Source organism: Cucurbita pepo, chromosome LG03 (assembly GCF_002806865.2).
Source record: "Cucurbita pepo subsp. pepo cultivar mu-cu-16 chromosome LG03, ASM280686v2, whole genome shotgun sequence".
Classification (NCBI taxonomy): Eukaryota; Viridiplantae; Streptophyta; class Magnoliopsida; order Cucurbitales; family Cucurbitaceae; genus Cucurbita; species Cucurbita pepo.
Window position 1 is genome coordinate 3,070,351 of NC_036640.1, and position 19,936 is coordinate 3,090,286.

At 35.3% G+C, this 19,936-nt stretch overlaps 3 protein-coding genes across 3 annotated transcripts; 1 reads left to right on the forward strand and 2 right to left on the reverse strand.

Annotated features, from left to right (window-relative positions):
- Window positions 1–3,616: 3,616 nt before the first annotated feature.
- On the reverse strand, window positions 3,617–11,126 carry LOC111790962 (FACT complex subunit SSRP1-like). Its single transcript, XM_023672106.1, has 17 exons — window positions 11,019–11,126; window positions 10,149–10,334; window positions 9,761–9,866; window positions 9,102–9,238; window positions 8,866–8,949; window positions 8,690–8,784; window positions 8,410–8,518; window positions 8,224–8,310; window positions 8,030–8,122; window positions 7,253–7,450; window positions 7,111–7,148; window positions 6,725–6,832; window positions 6,502–6,649; window positions 4,735–4,833; window positions 4,455–4,634; window positions 4,289–4,367; window positions 3,617–4,169 (listed from the first exon to the last, which is right to left on the reverse strand). Exons 1-17 carry the CDS (start codon window positions 11,070–11,072, stop codon window positions 4,042–4,044), a joined length of 1,929 nt encoding a protein of 642 aa, XP_023527874.1. The 5' UTR covers window positions 11,073–11,126; the 3' UTR covers window positions 3,617–4,041.
- Window positions 11,127–12,856: 1,730 nt separating this feature from the next.
- Window positions 12,857–15,690, forward strand: LOC111791316 (AP2-like ethylene-responsive transcription factor At1g16060). The gene is made up of 8 exons (XM_023672605.1): window positions 12,857–13,114; window positions 13,193–13,275; window positions 13,411–13,419; window positions 13,511–13,599; window positions 14,404–14,477; window positions 14,551–14,601; window positions 14,732–14,808; window positions 14,889–15,690. The coding sequence occupies exons 1-8, from the start codon at window positions 12,876–12,878 to the stop codon at window positions 15,467–15,469; spliced, it is 1,203 nt and encodes a 400-aa protein (XP_023528373.1). The 5' UTR covers window positions 12,857–12,875; the 3' UTR covers window positions 15,470–15,690.
- Window positions 15,691–16,277: 587 nt separating this feature from the next.
- LOC111790573 (pectate lyase-like) lies at window positions 16,278–18,129 on the reverse strand. Its single transcript, XM_023671532.1, has 4 exons — window positions 17,933–18,129; window positions 17,189–17,849; window positions 16,871–17,113; window positions 16,278–16,679 (listed from the first exon to the last, which is right to left on the reverse strand). Exons 1-4 carry the CDS (start codon window positions 18,127–18,129, stop codon window positions 16,455–16,457), a joined length of 1,326 nt encoding a protein of 441 aa, XP_023527300.1. The 3' UTR covers window positions 16,278–16,454.
- Between the last annotated feature and the right edge of the window lie 1,807 nt (window positions 18,130–19,936).

A 19,936-nucleotide genomic window follows, 5' to 3' on the forward strand; every position in this document is an offset into this window, starting at 1 on the left:
GTGAATCCTATTATTTTATAATAAGCTACATTAAAATTTTGATATATTTTTTTAATATATAGTTATTTTAATAACTACCCAAAAAATAATTGGATACACAAAACCCTAAAGTTGTTTACCCGTGCACGAGTATCCTTCTAGAAGTGTATACAATGTACACGATTTTCTTTAAAATTTCAATGACGGGAAGAGATCATGTTTTCCTTTCGTGTATGTTGGAAAATTACGAAGTCTATAAAAGTGAGCTGTTTTTTTTTTTCTTGGTTCAATGTTTGATTTTAAAAGGGGAGAGAATTAAAATTTTTTGTTCAAAATCTATGAAAAATATTCTATTTTGTGATAATTATGTCGGAAGATCTTAAATATACAACTAAGAAAAATGATCTAACTATCTCTGTTTGGCATGAGATATTTTTTTAAAATCAAAAGGAAAGTCATTAGAGCTCGTTAGGTTGAATGGCACTGTCATGACCTCATGTATTTATAAATGTGTGTAATGAGAATTACATGGTGGGCGTTAGTCCATAGTAACAAACCAGAAAATCATAGATTCTCTTTGATATCAAACTAGTAAATCTAGATTCTCGATCCATGGTAACAAACCAGTAAATCAGTAGATTATTCTGTGACCCATGCCTATGCTTCAAAATTCAGATTCAATACTTGATGACTCTAACATTCCCCTACATGTTACTTCCCCTTTCTTAAGAGTGAAAATTATCCCCACAAACTAACACGAGTCTTTTCAGTATGTTGTCCTCATTCTTAGTCATCCTATCTTCATGATCACTTTTATTCGGATGTCATCTCAACTCATTCATGTGAGATCTCACATTGGTTGAAAAGGTGAACGAAGCATTTCTTGTAAGAGTATGGAAACCTTTTCCTAATAGACGCATTTTAAAATTGTGAGGCCGACGATGATACGAAATAGACTAAAGCAAACAATATTTACTAGTGGTTGAACTTTTACAACTCATGTACTCTCTTTTCTTCGAGTTTCACACCGCTTATGTTTAAAGTAGACAATAAAATACTATCGTGAAAGACTTGAAGTCAAAATTGAATTTACAAATTTAATCATGGAACGAATTAGAACGAGATAATAGTTGGAAAAGACACGTTCATCCTTGAATCTTGACTTTGGTCAGCTAAAAGTTTGAACTTTCTTTGTTTGACTCCTTACTCATTCTTCAAAATATTCCACCAACAAAATTGCAATCACACAAAATGTTTCATCCGACATTCCAATAAAAATAAAAAACAAAATGATTGATTAATTAACTTATTAAATATGATGTCAGCTTGAAAATTAGGTTCGTTATTCTACAAATCTATTGTTTCTCGGTTGAAAATGGATGATGATAAACAAAGAAAAATATTAGATAGATAACGAGCTCATCGTAATAAAACAAAAAAAGAGTTTTAGACGGTGAAGTGAGCTCCTTTAAATTATAAACGATTAATTTATTATTATTATTATTATTTTTAGAGTAAAAAAATAAATAATATGAATGTATTTTTTTTAAAATGTAAAAATCAAATAAATTAGAGTAAATATTTAAAAAAAAAACAAAAAGTCCTCTCCAATGAGTCATTATCCAAATTATTTCCAAGCAAATTTCCTAATTTTATCCTTTGAACATATTTTAATTTTATCTAATTATGGAATTATTTTCATCTTAACTAACTAAGCTAAGTGATTAATGTATAAACCGTCCATATTGTCATCTCCATATCATACAATATTGGTATTATGTAGATATTAATTTAATGACCAAAAATATAGATTAGGTCAGATTTTGTATCTTTGTATTTTTGTATTTTCGTAGATAATAATTAAGAAATTTCATACATTTTAATGTGAAATATAGCGTATTTGGGATAACTGTTTCTATTGCATGAAACAATAATATAATTTAAGCTCTATAATATTTTTAATCGGTATTTATTGTACCTTTACGTTCAAAATTATATTAAAACATGTTTTAAATTTTGTAAAATCAATTTGAAAGGTATGAAAATAGCATTTCAAAACTATTTTTTAAGATTACAAATGGTAAAAATATTTATATTTTTTAACGATAGAATTTATTTAAAACTAAATTATTGTCAATCAATAATAACATTGTGTGCACATTATAAACTAAAATAGATATTTGGAAAATTAAGGAAATAAAAGATGAAATAAGGGCGGTTTAAATATTAATTTTTTAAGAAGAGAGAGAAAATGTTACAAAACAAACCAAACAATTGATTTGATTAATTTGATATTTTTGTGCATTCAAATTAAATAATTTTTAATTTTATTTGATTTAAAATTAAATAAGGAAAAAAAAATAGACAATTCAACGATCAAACTAGAGAGAGAAGTCAAATTACACGTGGGAGGAAAAAGTTTGAGATATTTATATACAAAATAATAAACAAAATAATAGAAAAAAAAAAGGTAACCAAATTCAAAGCAAAAATAACAAAGAACAAAGGTAAGCTAAATTATTCATAATCGCCACCAAAAATAGGCGACACGAAATTTCAAAACTCAACCAATAGGATTTCGCCACGTGTCAACCAAAAAGGAACAGAATCCGATTTTTATTCTTTGAAAAAACAAAATGAGAGGATAAGGCTTACCCTTTTCCTTTTTCTAAATATATTTATTTATTTTTTTCTCGTGTGGGCCCCACTTCGTGGTTAGTTTTTCGTGATGTGGAAGGCATAAATAATCAAAATCCGCCCTGACGGCTGAAACGTGGCGTAGCATGGCCTCACGTGGACGCCAGGTGCCATGTCCATGACTTGGCTCCTCCAAATCATCCTCTCACTATTTTCGCCTATTCCACGTCCTCCTTATCTTTTTAGATTTTAAATTCTGCATTTTGTACTTAATAAATTAATTATTTGTTGTACATTTATTATAATATTTATCCATTTTATATCCACTATACTTTAGTGACTTTCCTTTTATGTTTTTTTTACTTAGTCCTTATTCAACTATGTATTCGATAATCTTTGAATATCGATAATCTTTCTTAATGTGAATTNTCCACTATACTTTAGTGACTTTCCTTTTATGTTTTTTTTACTTCGTCGAACTATGTATCGATAATCTTTCTTAATGTGAATTAGATTATCGATAAAGATTATCGATAATTAGCTAAACTGAGACTTCAATCTATAAAAATTTTGACTAAAAATAAAAATTTTAAATATTTAAGAACTAAATAGACACGCATTCAAATTTATAAATTAATTTATAATTTAAACCTTCTATTATGCATTTTAATTATAAGTAAAAGATGGATAAAAAAAAAGCAAGTACTTTTATTCATGTTTTNATTTATAAATTAATTTATAATTTAAACCTTCTATTATGCATTTTAATTATAAGTAAAAGATGGATAAAAAAAAGCAAGTACTTTTATTCATGTTTCGGAAAGAAAATCAAGAAACATTAGCTGTTTTTGTGGTTTCTAAAATTCGGACACCTTTTTTTTAGAACATTTTTGAAAAAATGACGAGAAATATTGTATTTCTTAAAAACGAATAACAAGAAACTGAAAATAAAGGCAAGACTTTTATAATTTAATTTGTAGTGGCACGCTTGAGAGAGATATTAAGTTTGCTACTGGAAAGGTAGCAAGAAAGTTACCAGCCCTCTTGAATTGGCTAGGTGCTTATACTACTACAACCACCCATTCCTTCTTATACATGACAAGTCTTTATTATCCGAGTGTCGAGGTAGAAAGCCGAGCCTTCTTCTTTGCTGTTGAAGCTAGATGGGAAAAAAAATCTACTCAATGTAAAGGAATTCTAAATATTTACCAGGTTGTATCAGCTTACAGCCAGCCAAGTCAGGTTGTTCAATCTCGCTTTAGTTGCTTCAGAAAAGAATGCATACAATAAAGAAGCCATAACCAACCAGCACCTCTACTGATTCCTCAGCTAATCTTTGATCTAGGTTATGTAGTGATGCTAACAACATGGTATAATGTAAATGCCATTCAGCTATAAAGAACTAGAAATTGATTGATCGATCATCTATGCACTGTCAGATTCATTTCCCGAATCTATATTCATTGGTTGTGCATTCTTATACCCACTGATTTCCTCCTTGTATCGTTTTTTGTCATCCCGAGCCTTTGATTCGTACGGTTCTTTCTCTTCCGCTGCAAGTAAATTAATTAACGCTCAGCTAAAATACACATGCGTTTCTACTTAGCTTAAGGTGACATCAGGATCTTTAATGCAAGGATCCATCCAATTAAAGTTTAGAAAAGCCACATACCCGACATCTTATTCCACTTGTCTCCAAGTACTCGTCCTAATTCCGTAAAAGAAATTCCAGGAGTACTTTTCTTTATGTTCTGCAATGAGGAAATACAGGTAAGCAAACTACCAATTTCCTAGAATTAGTAAAAACAAAATAATGGGGGGGTATGAGAGAAAATTACCTCTCTTTCCATCTTAGAGAAGAACATGAATCCAGATATTGCCCTCTTTGGTGCATTTGGATCCTTTTTCTTTTTCTGCTTCTTCTTCTTTGAACCATCATCAGTCCCTTCTTTAAGTTTCTTCTTGGCAGGTGGCTTGGAAGCCGAAGGGTCTTTCTTAGCCTCCTTTTTTCCAGGCTTCTGAAAATGGTACATAAGGTATCAGAATGCAAGTGTATANAAAAAAAAAAAAAAAAAAAAAAAAAAAAAAAAAAAAAAAAAAAAAAAAAAAAATGCTGACCTCTTTTTCACCTCCACTATCACTACCGTCAGAGTGATCCCCACCTGAATCATCAGTTGGAGAACCCCCATCATCCTTGTCAGCAACAAAATCTGAATCCTATATTGACGCTACCATATTATATGGAGTTGGACAAGAATATCAAAAGGCAAATATAAAGACATACACAGATAAGTTTATTCGAACACAATGATATAAATAGGCTGCCACTGCCTCACAACTTAAATGCAGCTAGCTCTGTCTTCCTACTTATATTTGCTGTAAATTCGAAACTTCATACATACGAGAAGATTGAAAAGGGCAGCATACGTGCAGGAAGTTAATGCACAATGAAAGACTCACCATTAGCTTCAGCACTAGTCTCCACTCATGGACTATATGCAAAAGTTGCAAACAAAATGGACAATAAAATGATTCGCAAGGTAGATAAACAGGAGGTAATGCATGGTTCTATTAACATGTGACATTTACAATTGAATGGATATTCACATGTACCCATGGCTCACAATATGCTGTAGACAGTATGTTCGAGCCTCAGAAACCTGTACTAACAACAACATATTGGCCAATCATGGAAAAGTTTTGATGTAAAGAGTTTTAGAACTTCTAAAATCCAACCGAGTACAAGGTCATTTAACCAGTATGTACCATTGGGATTTCAGAGGCACAAGTATTATAAATTAACCACAAAACACAACCAGAGGCATCCAAAAGCACCAATGTGTCATGATAAACAAAAAGTATCTGTTATGAACTGTATTTATTAAGCACTCATCCAATGGAAGATTAAATCCCTATTTGCTGATGGCCCATTGGAAGGGCCAAAATCTCTCCTCCAAACTTCAGAACACTCTAGAAAATTTGATCATAACCTTAAACTGTCCATATCTTTCCTATTTATCCTTTCGCATGACTACAGATAACAAATGGTGGGCATCCGATTCCCATAACTAGCACTTTCCATGACTATCCATTACTCGCAGTGAGAGTTGCATCCTCATAACTACTTATATGTATCTACCCATAATTACAAATAACTTCAAGTGGGAGTCAGCATTTTCAAAACTTCATTCGTTAACTGTCAACACAAACCATCTTCTCAAAAATTACAATGTGGCGAGGCTAGTATTCCAAATAATATTCCCAATATTTTTCCTAAAATAGTACTCAATATCACTACATTCTAACATCCTCAGTCTAAAGATGGTATCTATCCATGAAGCCATCAATAGTCTTAACCCAACAAACAAGTCAAGGACAAGTAATCAACTGCAATCTGATTGAGCCCGAGAATCAAAGGCATAAGCTCCCCCTCTAGCATTCCCACATATCCCTTTCTAGTAATCTCAGCTACAAACAGCAAAATTAGAACACTGGTATCATGCTAGCGAACTTGGTCTCAATAGCCACTTCAGCTGACATAATGGCCTAACAAACTACAACCACTTGACCTTAACCCAGTATAAAAGTAAACCTTCTAATGCTTTCCAGTCCTACCTAAAATGCAAAGTAGGTGTAAAGTATTTACCACTATCGAAAGAGAACCCTAATTGGCATAATGGCCTAACAAACTACAACCACTTGGTCTCAATAGCCACTTCAGCTGACATAATGGCCTAACAAACTACAACCACTTAATCTTAACCCAGTATAAAAGTAAACCTTCTAATGCTTTCCAGTCCTACCTAAAATGCAAAGTAGGTGTTAAGTATTTACCACTATCGAAAAAGAACCATAATTGGCAGTACTAAACAGGTAAAAGCTTACCTCTTCATCGCTCTCATCTACACCAGCTTCATTTCTAATGCGCTCAAGATGTGGGTCAACAGCGTCATCATCGTCCTCTTGGAGAACAGCTGCCACACCATCTCTAGCCTGAGCATCTCCCAAGTTCATGATTTTCATACCCTTTCCACTGCAGATATTAACAAATAAGATGAAATTAAATAATGGACACCTCCATACAATGAGGTAAGAAAATTAGGCTCACCTGATAAAGTCAAAAAGATTATGGTATTCATTCCTCTGAATATTTCTAAAGAGATGTTCTTGTTCAGTTTTCAGTCTAATGAGAAGATCAAAGTAGTGCATATTTGAGNTGGCCTTTACGAATTGGTGGATCTAAAGTCACTACAACAAAAGTATGTGGCTGATTGGACTGCACAAAACATCACATGCACATAAGACTTCAAATCTTATTGACTGACTGGACTAAATAGTGTAACATCTATGGTCAATAGAAGTCAAGAAGAAAAACCTTTGGAAGTAAAAAAAGGCGAACAACGCTGCTGTATTGTATTTTGAAATCATTGGCTTGTCCTTGGAGCCGCAGGAACGAAAGGTGGAGTTCTACACTGTACCGACCCCTATACAACNCCACCAGCAGCATGCCTCTCAAATTCAACATAGTCAATCTATTGCAAAAATATTTTAGGGTAAGCAACTCAATAGATTGAACATTGAAAATTGAAACATCAAATAATGTCAGAACATGCAAGATCCAATATCGAATCTATACCTCCTCATGAAGAATAAGGGTAGGAGGCTTAGGAAGAAAGAAGAAGCTTTTTTCAAGTGGATATAATACACCATCTTCAGCTTTCAAAGATGACTTGACAGCATAACCATCTTGACAGCTGCGGAACTTTCCAGGTCTGGTAATTTTTGCACCAGATAAACCACGCAATATGGTGGTGAACACCTCATGAATCAGTCCCTGATATCAATACAACTATTCACTGAGAGAAACATGAAATTCCCAACGAAAACCCATACACCTTGCTAAATGCTTGGAACTGTTGTTTGTGATCCATGAACTCNTTTTTTTTTTTTTTTTTTTTTTTTTTTTTTTTTTTTTTTTTTTTTTTATGCTTGTTTATACTTATGAAGTCCGGACTCTTTGGTAGCTTGGGTAACGTATTTGTGTCTAACACAATGAAATTTCAAAAAGCATTCAACTGGGCAAAAGAACCTTTATTTTTTCATTAACTTTCTACAAATAGAAAAATAGTAATATGCAACAAAAATAATAAATCTCGAGTAATACATCAAACTTGGCTTTTTAAAAATGTAAATGCCTTATTAACTTTAATTTTTCTTCTTCTATGATATAAAAACAATATATATCTTTAAAAAAAACGTGTGTGGTAAAATTGTGTCTTTATCGTACCCATGTCCTAGATTTTATAAAATTAATATGCCACTTCGTTTGTGCTTGAGTCATGTCTGTATTCTTTGTTTCTTCGATCTAATAGTAAAGAAATTCTATTCTTTGGAGGGAGAAGCACTTTTCTACCTTATAAGAAGGTTCTAACTTGTCCTTGTACTTCGTGTTGAAAAGTTCATCGCCTATTTGCAGGGTGCTTTGAACCACAAAGTCAGTCTCAAACTGCAAAGATGCATAAGAACAAAAGGTGATACTTGAAGAGAATTCATTAAAAGAAAAAAAAAATTAAAAAAAAAAACATGTAAAGAAACCTTAACAAATACCTGCAGAACAATATGAGGGTACAAAGTTTGGCCTTTACGAATTGGTGGATCTAAAGTCACTACAACAAAAGTATGTGGCTGATTGGACTGCACAAAACATCACATGCACATAAGACTTCAAATCTTATTGACTGACTGGACTAAATAGTGTAACATCTATGGTCAATAGAAGTCAAGAAGAAAAACCTTTGGAAGTAAAAAAAGGCGAACAACGCTGCTGTATTGTATTTTGAAATCATTGGCTTGTCCTTGGAGCCGCAGGAACGAAAGGTGGAGTTCTACACTGTACCGACCCCTATACAACAAAAATAACCACATTAGAATACCTTAAGACAGAAAGAAAAAGTTGTGCCAGCATTAAAAGAAACAAAAGGAACGATGCAAGCAAATTAGATAGAAACATGTGCATGCTATGATACTTCTAGGCATGTGCAGTCACATGAAAAGCAACACTCAGACCGTCTACCTTGGAGTGAGGATAGCAATGCCCTCAAATGTGACCACAGCTTCCTCAATGCCCGCACTAACATCCGCCATGGACATAATTTTGTCGCGGAAAACCTTAATCAAACTATACTTCATAAAATCTCACAAAAAAAAAATACACATTGTAGTATGAATCAATCAGATATATGATTCTACCTGAGCGGGAGGGTGACTTTCATCACCAACAAATTGAGTATTGGTATTTGGTATGTGAAAACTTATCTCCATTAGAGAATCTTTCTGTGATCGTAATGTTAAAAATATTAGATTACAATAAAGCAATCCAAAACAAAATCTATGCAGTTCAAGATATTAGATGCCACATTGCTCATCTATTGGTAAGCAACTAACACAAACTATTTTAAAACAAAGAGAAAACATAAAAGAATGACCTCATTAGCTCCTGTTGTATCATCCACATGAAACTCTAGCATAACATCGTTCTTCCCTTGAAGCTGTGTTTGAGCAACATCAGCTAGAGACACTTCAAATGCTTGCTTTGAACCAACCAAGAAAGTAAGCATATTCCCTACACCATAAGGTATAAAGTAATTAAAGGAAGACACCTTTCCTATAGATGTATTTCATTACTAAAGAAATTTAGGAAGGATCAATTATCTGATACTAGAGAGAGAGAGAGAGAGAGAGAGAGAGAGAGACGTAGAATGCTCGACAATCTTATAAAATAATGAAAAGAAATTATGATTGCACATGCCAGTGCAGGGTATCTTTTTTAAAAAAATAGATTCAACCTCAACAATCAAATTTGCAGAGAGATGACTTACATTTGATTTGCATCACAGATCAGACTAGAAATCCAGAAAACCAAGGAAATGTAAGCTAGAGCTAAGTGCCACTATGGTGTAATTCCTAAACCAAGATTGATGATTTTTTGAGCCATTTAGTCTTTTCTTAGAGCACCAAAGCAGCAGTTTTATACATACAAATAAAGTACGAGTTCTTTGAATACAAAATTGATTACCACAAGAAATTCACAAGTAAAGACTACAAGCACAACACGTGATAGACTAAATGCATCAGAACAGCTTACCATTCAAGTCAACTTCACCCCAATTACGGCCACTGACAGAAAGCTGCTTTTCCTCTGGTGCTATTCCACAATTACTTTGGAAAAATTTTGTTAAACTACTGATGTCCTACATTAACAAAAAAATTCGCACAATCTAACTGCATCTATTAAACAAAAACAATCATGAAATAGTAATTTGTAATCATCTCATTTCGAGCTACTGTTGTGATCAGATGGCATAGGCCAACAAAACTAGCTAATCCACTAACTAAAGGCAATGGTTAAGTGAATAACCGGGGGCAATGACATGGACCAAAATTAAGTGAACTAACACCATGAGGTGCATAGCCAGATTCTAACGTCAATCAATAAATATAAAAGTAATATCATTCTATAAAATTCAGGAAACCTGATCGCGGAATCCAGTGAACTTGTAATACAATCCATCTTTGACCCGAATTCCTAACTGGTTTGTCCTCGGGACCTTCATCCATGTTACACCAACAATGTCTGCTTTATCCAATTCAACTGCCTTTCCACCTCCTTGCTTCTTCCACAGAATACCTCTTTGATCTGTCTTAAGCTGACCAGGGTTCTGCATTGAAAGATATACATGGAGGAGAATTGTAAGGGTCCATTTTTATCATTCCAAACTTTCACAGAAGCCCCCAAAGAAAAATCAGAAAATTGTAACTATTAAAGATCATTCAAGTTGAGTATCCTCCAATACAAAGTACTTCAGTTAATGCAACAAGTGAGATGTCGAGGACAAACAATTACAGAGTTCAAAATATAACACTTCACCCTCACGCTCCCAACAGATGACACTCGGAAACAATAACAACCCATCAAATTTATGAAATTTGGGAATTTCAAGAACATGTACAGGTAATAAGTTACCAGCATTCCCATTATGCCGGAACAAAATCTCCAATTCTATTGAAAATTAATAACTATTCTAGCTATTTGAACACCACCTCCCTTCCGCGGCGCCACGAGGAGGTACAGAAAGACACAAACAGCGGAGAAAAAAAACAAAAACAAAAACAAAAAAAAACAAAAAAACAAAAAAACAAAAAAAAAAAATCGCCCTTCACTTTTCCTTTCGAAATACCAAATCACCATCATACAAAATCTAGGAAGAGTTCAAAACTTAGGGTTGAAAAGCACAACCGCATCTCCATGCCCACACTAAATACAACGATCCAACTCCACCAAGAAACCTAGTAAGTTACCAGCGGCACACACACACACACACACACAGAGAACGAGAGCTCACAGTGCCTCCACGGCCGCCGAGAGAGATATTGCTGTAGAGCTGTCCGTCAGCCATGGCCGGAAACTGAGACCTACCCGAAGGAAGCGAATCGCAGAAGAAGAAACGCGAGAAGAAGGGTTTGCTTTATATCGTTTTGAGAGGAAAATCGGAGTCCCACCGTCGAGGCGCCAAGCGGTGATGATCTGGTATTCACTAGCACATCGTAAGCTTGCTTACATTTGACGAAAGGCAAACACTTCTTCAGTTTTATTGGTGAGATGGGGAATACTGTCCGGTTCTAACTTAAGCTTGCCCGCATTGGAACATCTACTGAATTACACGGATGAAATTCATTTAGAAAAATATTACTTCATCTTTTAAAAATAAAATATTCAATGTTCAATCTTTTTGTACCAAAATAATAATAATAGTTTATTTAATATTTAAATCAATGTTTATTTTTTAACTGTGTTTTTTTTTTCTCGATCAAATTAGTTCATTAATGATACCACCGTAATTTGTAAGTGATGTTATTATTCAAATTTTGAAACAAACAACATAAAGAAATCCACCTTAAATTTTTATAAACAAATCTTTTAAAAAGATCTAACTTATTAGAATTGTTATGCATGGATGAACGTAAATGGTCTAAGAAAACATCGCCATCAACTCGTAATTAAACAATATTAGTCATTGTCATGGAAGGCAACAAAACCAAAGATTGGCGAAGCCCACAAGGGGGGATGCCAAGTCGTGAAGTAACTGCACTCAACTCTGCAACTCAAACCACCAACCAACAACCACCTTCTTCCTCCATTGGAGACCACTATTTATTATTATTATATATCAACTTATAAATTACATATTAGAGATGTATTTCTTTACTTATAAACTTATGACAATTTCTTAAATTAACCAAGACGGGACTTGCTCTCAACAATTATCAATCATTCTAACATACGAGCACAATCTTATATTGGTTAGAAGAGTAAAGGATAAAACGAAACGATCTATAAGAATGTAGGAATCAAATTAATAATTTAATCCGTTTTAAAAAATATATTCATTAGACAGTTCATATGAACCACTTGCCTTAAAAATCCAAACAGAACAACACAAAGCTTTCAATTTCAGTGATGTTTTTTTTTTTTTTTTTTGTGTTTTAGAAATGGATTAAGGTTGGCAGACAGAATGTAGACAAATGGGGGCTTTTTTCGTCTTTTCACATGATTGCCTTGATATTACCGACCTTATTGTTTTGGACTGTTTGAATAATTAATATTAAAAATCCAACCATAAATATTCCTATATTTCTATTGGTTCGATATCGACATTTTTATTATATTATATGAGAAATATATAAAACAGAAAAAAATAGTAGCTAATAATTGTAAAATAATAATAATTCAATTAAATCGAAGACAAAATAATATCATATCATTCTACGGAGGATACATGAATGAATCGACAACATCCTTAAAGTTGTACATGACTCATTTATAAGAACGAAAAAATTAAACATACTTAGCTTGAAGCAATCTTATGTTAGGTGATCTCGATTTTTTAAGAAACATATGAGTGAGAACAAAACATGGTGAAATAATTCAAGCTGGTTGTTATTGGAGTGACAAATAGGTATCGTGATCATGTTGTTAGGAAATGTCGAGACCATCGTGTTTTGGAGTCTAAATAGACTTTGTTATTTTGCAACTCGAGAATAATTAATATAAAATTGTAATATTTAATTTAACATCGTTCTAGTTTCGTCTTAAAATAAAATTTAATTTAAATAACAGAAAGTCGATGGAATGATATATATATATATATTTGGAATAAGACTTGTGGGGTTGGAGGAGAGGAAGAGCAAGAAGAACAAAAATGGAGGCGGCAGCTTTGGTACTGAAGAATGAGGAGAATCTGAGAATATGTTGGACAGGAGGTCAAGCTCAGGCCATAAGACGTGTAAAGAGACGGGGGAGAGAGCCTGCTGCTGCCGCCGCCGCCGCCGCCGCCGCCGCCGCGGATCAAACTAATAAACAACAGTGTGTGAAGCAACAATCCGATCAAGGTCCGACCACCACTATGAAGCGGAGTTCGAGATTTCGGGGGGTGAGCAGGTAATTGAAACAAGACATAAACATAAGATCATTAAAACGCAAGATATTGGTTGTTCCTGATGGTATTGTGATGAGCAGACATAGATGGACGGGTCGGTTTGAAGCTCATTTATGGGATAAGCTTTCTTGGAACATGACGCAGAAGAAGAAGGGAAAACAAGGTTAAACAATGTTTTTCATGGAAAATCTTCCATTTTCTTCTTATTCATTGAAATTTTTGTTGTGGGGTTCTGATAATCTGTTTGAATTTTGTGTTTTATGCTTTTGATTCAACTGGTTTTTTGGTGTCCCAACAGTTTATCTTGGTGAGTAACTTCACTTCATTTCAAGCCTTGTTTTGCTGTCTCTGTCTCTCTAAATAACATGTTCATGTGTTTTTGGTTTAATTCATGACAGGAGCTTATGATGAAGAAGAATCAGCTGCAAGGGCTTATGATCTAGCAGCACTCAAGTACTGGGGTGTAACAACCATCACTAATTTCCCTGTAAGTTTGTGTTAAAAATTATGTATTGAAAGTTAATAATCCAAAACGTAAAGTAGATACTGTGAGATCCCACGTCAGTTGAAGAGGGGATCAAAACATTCTCTATACCCTTGTAGAGCCAAGAGGAAAAGCTTCAAAATGACAATATCTGCTAAGGGTGAGCTTGGCTTGGGCTGTTATAAATGGTGTCAGAGCTAGGTTCCGAGCGATGTGCCAGTATCGCTGAATGGGGTGGACACCGGACGGTGTGCCAACGAGGACGCTGGCTCCCAAAACAAGGTGAATTGTGAGATCCCACATTGGTTAGAGAAAGGAACGAAACATTCCTAAGAAACCTCTCCTTAATAGACGCATTTTAAAGACCTTAAAGGAAAGTTCGAAAGAGAAATCCCAAGGAGGAGAATATCTGCTAGCGGCAGGCTTCTCTCCGGTAGCCACGTCTTACAGACTTTGACGAAAAATTTGAAAAGGAAAGCTCAAAGAGGACAATATATGCTAGTGGTGGACCTCTCCTTAGCATACACGTTTTAAAAACCTTGAGGGGAAACCCGAAAGGAAAAACCCAAAGAGGACAATATCTGCTAGCGGTGGACCTTCCGTTATAAGTCCATATGCATGAGACTTTTATAGTAGCAGTTTTTCATGAACGATAGTAGCAGAATGATACACAGATTGAGATGATTTTGAGTAGAATGAAATGAAACAAGTCATAAACTAATCACCAACAAATGGTTTAAATTGATTACCAAAGGTTAGTTTAAATTGATACCAACATTAGTTGAGGGATGTCCTTTCTTTTTGTAGGTATCAGAGTATGAGAAAGAGATTGAGACAATGCAAACAATGACAAAGGAGGAGTATTTGGCCTCTTTAAGAAGGTTTGGATTCAAACATTCTAATGTTTTTCCTTCTAAAATCAAACTGCCATTATGATATATCGTTTTGTTTCAGAAAGAGCAGTGGCTTTTCAAGAGGTGTATCAAAGTATAGAGGAGTTGCAAGGTGAAGTTACCTTGTTCTCTATATTTGGAGATGTTCTTGAGTGTTCTTGAGTGTTCTTTGAGTGTTCTTGAGTGTTCTTGAGTGTTCTTGAGTGTTCTTGAGAGTTCTTGAGTGAATTTCTGTTTTGCAGGCATCATCATAATGGTAGATGGGAAGCAAGAATAGGGAGAGTTTATGGGAACAAGTACCTGTATCTTGGAACTTACGGTGAGCAATTCTAGTTTTGAGAAGATTTTTCATGCTGAATTTGATTCCTTATCACATATCTGTTTGATCTTCCACTGCAGGCACTCAAGAGGAAGCTGCTCGAGCTTACGATATGGCCGCCATTGAATACCGAGGGATCAATGCAGTCACCAACTTCGACTGGAGCAATTACATGGCTTGGCTAAAGCCTCCTCCAGTGCCACCCGCTGCCCTCAACGACGTCCATACGACGTCGAATCCCGACAAGGAACTCTGTAACTCCAGATCCATCCCAGTAGAAGAAACTTCATTGTTTGAAAACAATCACTACGACATTGATCTCTTCCATTCCCTTCAAAAGCAAGAACTTCTCGAGAGCTGTAGCACCCCGCTCAATGGTTATGCTAAATCATCTTCTCCATCAGCGCTCGACCTCCTTCTTCGGTCGTCATTTTTCAAGAAACTGGTTGAGATCAACTCAAATCTCTCTGTGGATGATGCTGATAATGGAGAAGAGACCAAGACTCATGTGCAGCTCAACAGTGTATTTGATGAGTTTGGAGACGTCTTCGGTGATAGACTTACAGATGAACCGTTCGTTTGCAGCTCGAACAAAGATCTGCAAGAAAGTGAGCTTCATTCATACTTTAATGGCATGTTTCATCGTTTCAAAGCAGCCTGAAAGTATGCTTCCTTCATTGTTGATATCATCATATCAAACATGTTAATATAGGAGTAAGAACTCGACTCGGTCAACTTCCTCTGTTCTATGTCTAGCTCTGTTCTAGAACATGGATAAACAGATATTGCAGAATCATAGAAAAGTAATAATCCAAACTCGAGCAAATTGCCAAATGAGAACGCTTACCCGTTCCCGGCGATCAGAATTCAACATCCTAATGCTTCAATTTAACACTGCAATCCATTATAATTAGCATCAAAATTGCTTTCTTTTGTTCTTGAAAGTCATTATCTGAAGATCCTTACATAATTCAAAGCCATCTCGAAGTCGAAATGCGACATTGTAGACAGCACCTTGTCTAGCTTATTTCTATCACCACCATGTGCAGCCACAGAGTTAAGAACATCGAGCTCCAAGCTAAGTGTGTAGGCGACACTCCCCACATACTCTGTAAAATCGAATCAACAAGCAGCGCGTTCTGGTACTTCGGCCGGCCGTGCAACGTCGCCAAAGGATGAACCCCATGACCAGACAATGCCGGTCCATAATCAACAGGATCGGAGCCGAGGCGGCGGAAACGATGATGAACAGAAAGAGGATCGCGCCGGCAGCCAAAGCAGAGGAGGTGGTGGTCGGTATGTTTAGGGTTCTGTTACCGATTCCGACGAGAACCCATTGGAAGGACAATGGAATTTGCAACAATTTGGCGCTAAAAATAAGTATTTGCAACAATTCTCAATATTTATAAAAGAAATGGATTTTTTTTCATTTATAACCAAAGAAAAGGGAATACAAATAACAGCTACAAATAAATTGTTATAAACACAAAAGAATGAAATAAAGTTGTTCGTCTTCTTCAGGCCTTCCACTTTTAATTCCCTCTGCTGGTTTTGTCAAGTTCTCCATTTTCGCTGCTCTCTCACCCATCAACTTGTTCTTGTTCTTCAGCTGAAGGTAAATGAGTTTTGGTTGTTGGCTGTTGCTTTTAGCATGGGCGACCAACATAACAGTTGAGCGAGCCAGAGAAGCGCGTCAGCCTCCTAACAAAAGTGCCAGGCCTAGCCTTTATCATGTCGAACCTGCTGTATGGCCTTTGCTTGCTTGGATCCCCAGACTCAACAAAATACGCTCCGTTCATCAACAAATCCCCTTCCGATCTCCATGTCCATGTTTTCCATACACTCTCTGTTGCGTAGTTTCTGTTCGTAATCTGTATTTGTAACACAAAAGATTCAATTTTTCTCCAACCCATTTGAGTTTTTATCACAAAAAGTTAAAAAAGATTCAGTTTTTCTCTAACCCATTTGAGTTTTTATCACAAAAAGTTCAAAAAGATTCAATTTTTCTCCAACCCATTTTGAGTTTAATCACAAAAAGTTCATAAAGATTCAATTTCATCACCTGTTTTGCAGCAGGGTTAGGTGGGGCAATGAAACGATTCCCTTGACTGATAATGGTGGGATGTTGGCTGCCACCAATGGCATACATGAGCCAGTGAGTGTAATCGTTGTTGACAACATGGAAGAATCCCCATCTGCAGCGCGGCATCCTCTGCACCAATCCCTTACCAAAATGGTTGAAAGCGACAGTCACTTGCATGACCGAGTCGCCTTCAAATGAATCACTCGCACCAAACAGCATCACCTGCATATTCAAATGGTAAAAATATGATTTTTGTTTGAATGATTTGGAAGTAATTAGTGATTGATTTATAATTACGTCGTTGTGATGAGTGAAATGAGAGTTTGAGACGGTGATAGCCGTGGAGCCTTGGATGGCATCGATGAGGCCGTCCTGGCAGTTGGACATGGAGAGATGATCGAGCCAGACATTGGATGATCCAAAGATGGATATGCCATCGCCATCACTGACTGTTCGAAGGCCGACATGATCGTCGGCGTCTCGAATCATACCGCCAGTGGCCGAAAGAATGTGGTGGATGTGAAGACCATGGATGATCACATTCCGGGAGAATTGAATGCTAATACCAGCACCATAAGCAATATGCACATTGGCACCACGAGCATCAATGGTCTTATCGCTAGTCACCAACAGTTCCTTGGATAGCCTAATGATCATGCTACGTCCAAAAATAATCCACAACGGCCGCTTTTGAACAACAGCATGTCGGAGGGTTCCGGGTGTAGGGTCTACGACATCGGAGTCCGAAGCATCGGTGACAGTATAGAAACGTCCTCTTAATCCCCCGGTGGTTTTTCGGCCAAAACCAAGAACACAATAGGCAAGTTTCTTACGGTTGTTGGCCCAATTTCGGTCGCAACGCCAGCAACGATCGATCGGGTTCGTCGCCAAGCACGGTCCTTTGTATTGCCTCAAGCTCCTCCTAGTGCTATTGTTTCCCTGAATTCCCTCTAAAGCCCTGCAGAAAGAAACAGAGAACAATGTCGATAATTAGAACGATCGAAGACAAAACGTCTCGATGAATGAAATGTCGATACGTACAAATAAACATGATGGTTAAAGTGATCGGTGACATTCATGGGGTGAGGGTGGTAAGCTTTAAGAGCAGCCTGTTTGGCCTCTTCAGCCTGTTGCAGCAAAAAGTCATCATATTCAGCAATGCCAGCCCTGAGAGATGGCATAAGAACAGCCATTGAAAGCAGCACCAAGGCAGCCTTAATACTCCAACCTGCCATCATCTTTGTTCTTGTTCTTGAAGAACCANAGGTTTTTTTTTTTTTTTTTTGGTCTGAAAGCAAGCTTATTGGGCTGGTCAAGGTCTAAGAAAGAATCCCAGATAGGTTAAAGGCCTAAGTAAATTCAAGACCTTGCCAGACCAAACTAGATGTGAACCAAGCCTGAGTTTATTTTATTTGTCTTATTGTTCTAAGCTGCTAACATTGCTTGATTTTGGAAATGATCATCAATGGATTATTTATAGTGGGAGATTTTGGGGTTTGTTCTTCATTTCTTTCTAAAAATAAGAACAGTTCATTCTCTCATGCCGGATTTGGTGGAAATTCACTGCTATTTTAAGCTTCTTCTTCTTTGATTCATCCTTTTTTTCCGATGAACTGTTGCTTCTTTTCATTAGGTTTAATGGAAAATTCATTATAGAATTTAATTATGAAGCTCTAATTTGTGGTGCAGAATTTAATTATGAAGCTTCAATCATTATAGATAATTGCATGAGACTAGTGGATGGATTATAATTAATTAATTAATTTTTTTTTAATTTTATATTGCTATTATGGTTATTATTTGTATAATAGGACTATCAAACTCAAACAATAAAAATTGGATCGGGTTAGTTATTTTTTTTTTCTGGTTTAGGTTGAGTTGCATGTTTTAAAAATAAAAAATTCGGGTGGGCATGTGGGTGATATTTTTTAGTCGGGTCAACTTAATGAATCTGAAAATAGGGTTACAATCCAATCCAAGCCTAATTTTAAGATTGTTGTAAAGGTTACAAATGTTTATTGTTTGTAACGGATGTTAATGATGCATTTTGACTTGTAAATGTTTGATATTGAATTTTGATTAAATTTTAGTTATTAAAGTAAATTATATTATAGATAAGTAAGATTTTTTTTTTAATAATTTATAATAAAATAACCCGACAAACCCAACCCAAAAGAGAGAATTTGGTTGGATTGTGATTTTTTTTTTTTTTTTTTAAAGTTTACTCGGATCATCAAATCCCCGACTCAAAATCTCAGATTTACCAAAAAAAAAAATTCTCAACCGAACTCAGTAACGCTTAGTTATGTAAAAGATGTTTAATTCCTATAAAATGAATACAATTATTTAATTCGTAATTAAATTCTTATAAATAAAAAAAGAATATGAGTATTTGTTTCTTTCCTTCTTTGGAAAAACAGTGGGTTGGTATGTGATTTGAATCTCTCAGGTAAAAGATGTATGTTTTAACATTGGATTGGTTCGAGGAGAAGATTGTTGGTGAGTGAATATCGTTGTGGACGGATTTATTCAAGGGAAGGTTCAAGTCTGGTGCTTTGTTCGAGTGGAGTACTGCTAGAGTGAGAACAACGTCCCAAATTGGTTAGAAGTGGAAGATACTTATAGTATATAAGTGACGATAATTATTTTCGTTCGTATAAAACTTTTTAGATAAAATTAAAAATTAAACCGATATCGTACCAATAGAGATATGACAATTCGTTATTGTTAAAGCCTCCCTCGAATGAATGAGGCTTCAACCTCAATCCAATAAGAGATATAACAACATGATTGGTTTCATTTAACTTCATAAATTACCAAAGTATCCACTGAAAAGAAATCCTAGGCAGCTTTTACCCATTTTGGTTGCACCATAATCTTGTCCTCATAGGACTGTTTGAACCATTCGAGGTAAAACTTATTCAATTAATTTACATTCTAAACGTTCCTTAAATTTACTATATATCTTTAATCGAGCTACTAAAAGAGGAGCAATGAAATTTTAACGTGACAAGTTATTAATTTACTTTAAAAAGTAGCGGTAGA

What these genes read in the sequence shown, in the direction of transcription:
- LOC111790962 (XM_023672106.1), bottom strand. Translation starts at nt 11,072, where the DNA reads ATGGCTGACGGACAGCTCTACAGCAATATCTCTCTCGGCGGCCGTGGA. An exon ending in AGTTAGAACCTTCTTATAAG is followed by an intron (nt 7,451 to 8,029) that starts GTAGAAAAGTGC and finishes TATTGATATCAG; the next exon opens with GGACTGATTCATGAGGTGTT. An exon ending in ATAGTGGAGGTGAAAAAGAG is followed by an intron (nt 4,635 to 4,734) that starts GTCAGCATTTTT and finishes TACCATTTTCAG; the next exon opens with AAGCCTGGAAAAAAGGAGGC.
- LOC111791316 (XM_023672605.1), top strand. Translation starts at nt 12,876, where the DNA reads ATGGAGGCGGCAGCTTTGGTACTGAAGAATGAGGAGAATCTGAGAATA. An exon ending in AGATTTCGGGGGGTGAGCAG is followed by an intron (nt 13,115 to 13,192) that starts GTAATTGAAACA and finishes TGTGATGAGCAG; the next exon opens with ACATAGATGGACGGGTCGGT. An exon ending in CAACCATCACTAATTTCCCT is followed by an intron (nt 13,600 to 14,403) that starts GTAAGTTTGTGT and finishes TTCTTTTTGTAG; the next exon opens with GTATCAGAGTATGAGAAAGA.
- LOC111790573 (XM_023671532.1), bottom strand. Translation starts at nt 18,129, where the DNA reads ATGATGGCAGGTTGGAGTATTAAGGCTGCCTTGGTGCTGCTTTCAATG. An exon ending in TTTAACCATCATGTTTATTT is followed by an intron (nt 17,850 to 17,932) that starts GTACGTATCGAC and finishes TTCTTTCTGCAG; the next exon opens with GGCTTTAGAGGGAATTCAGG. An exon ending in CTAACCCTGCTGCAAAACAG is followed by an intron (nt 16,680 to 16,870) that starts GTGATGAAATTG and finishes TTACAAATACAG; the next exon opens with ATTACGAACAGAAACTACGC.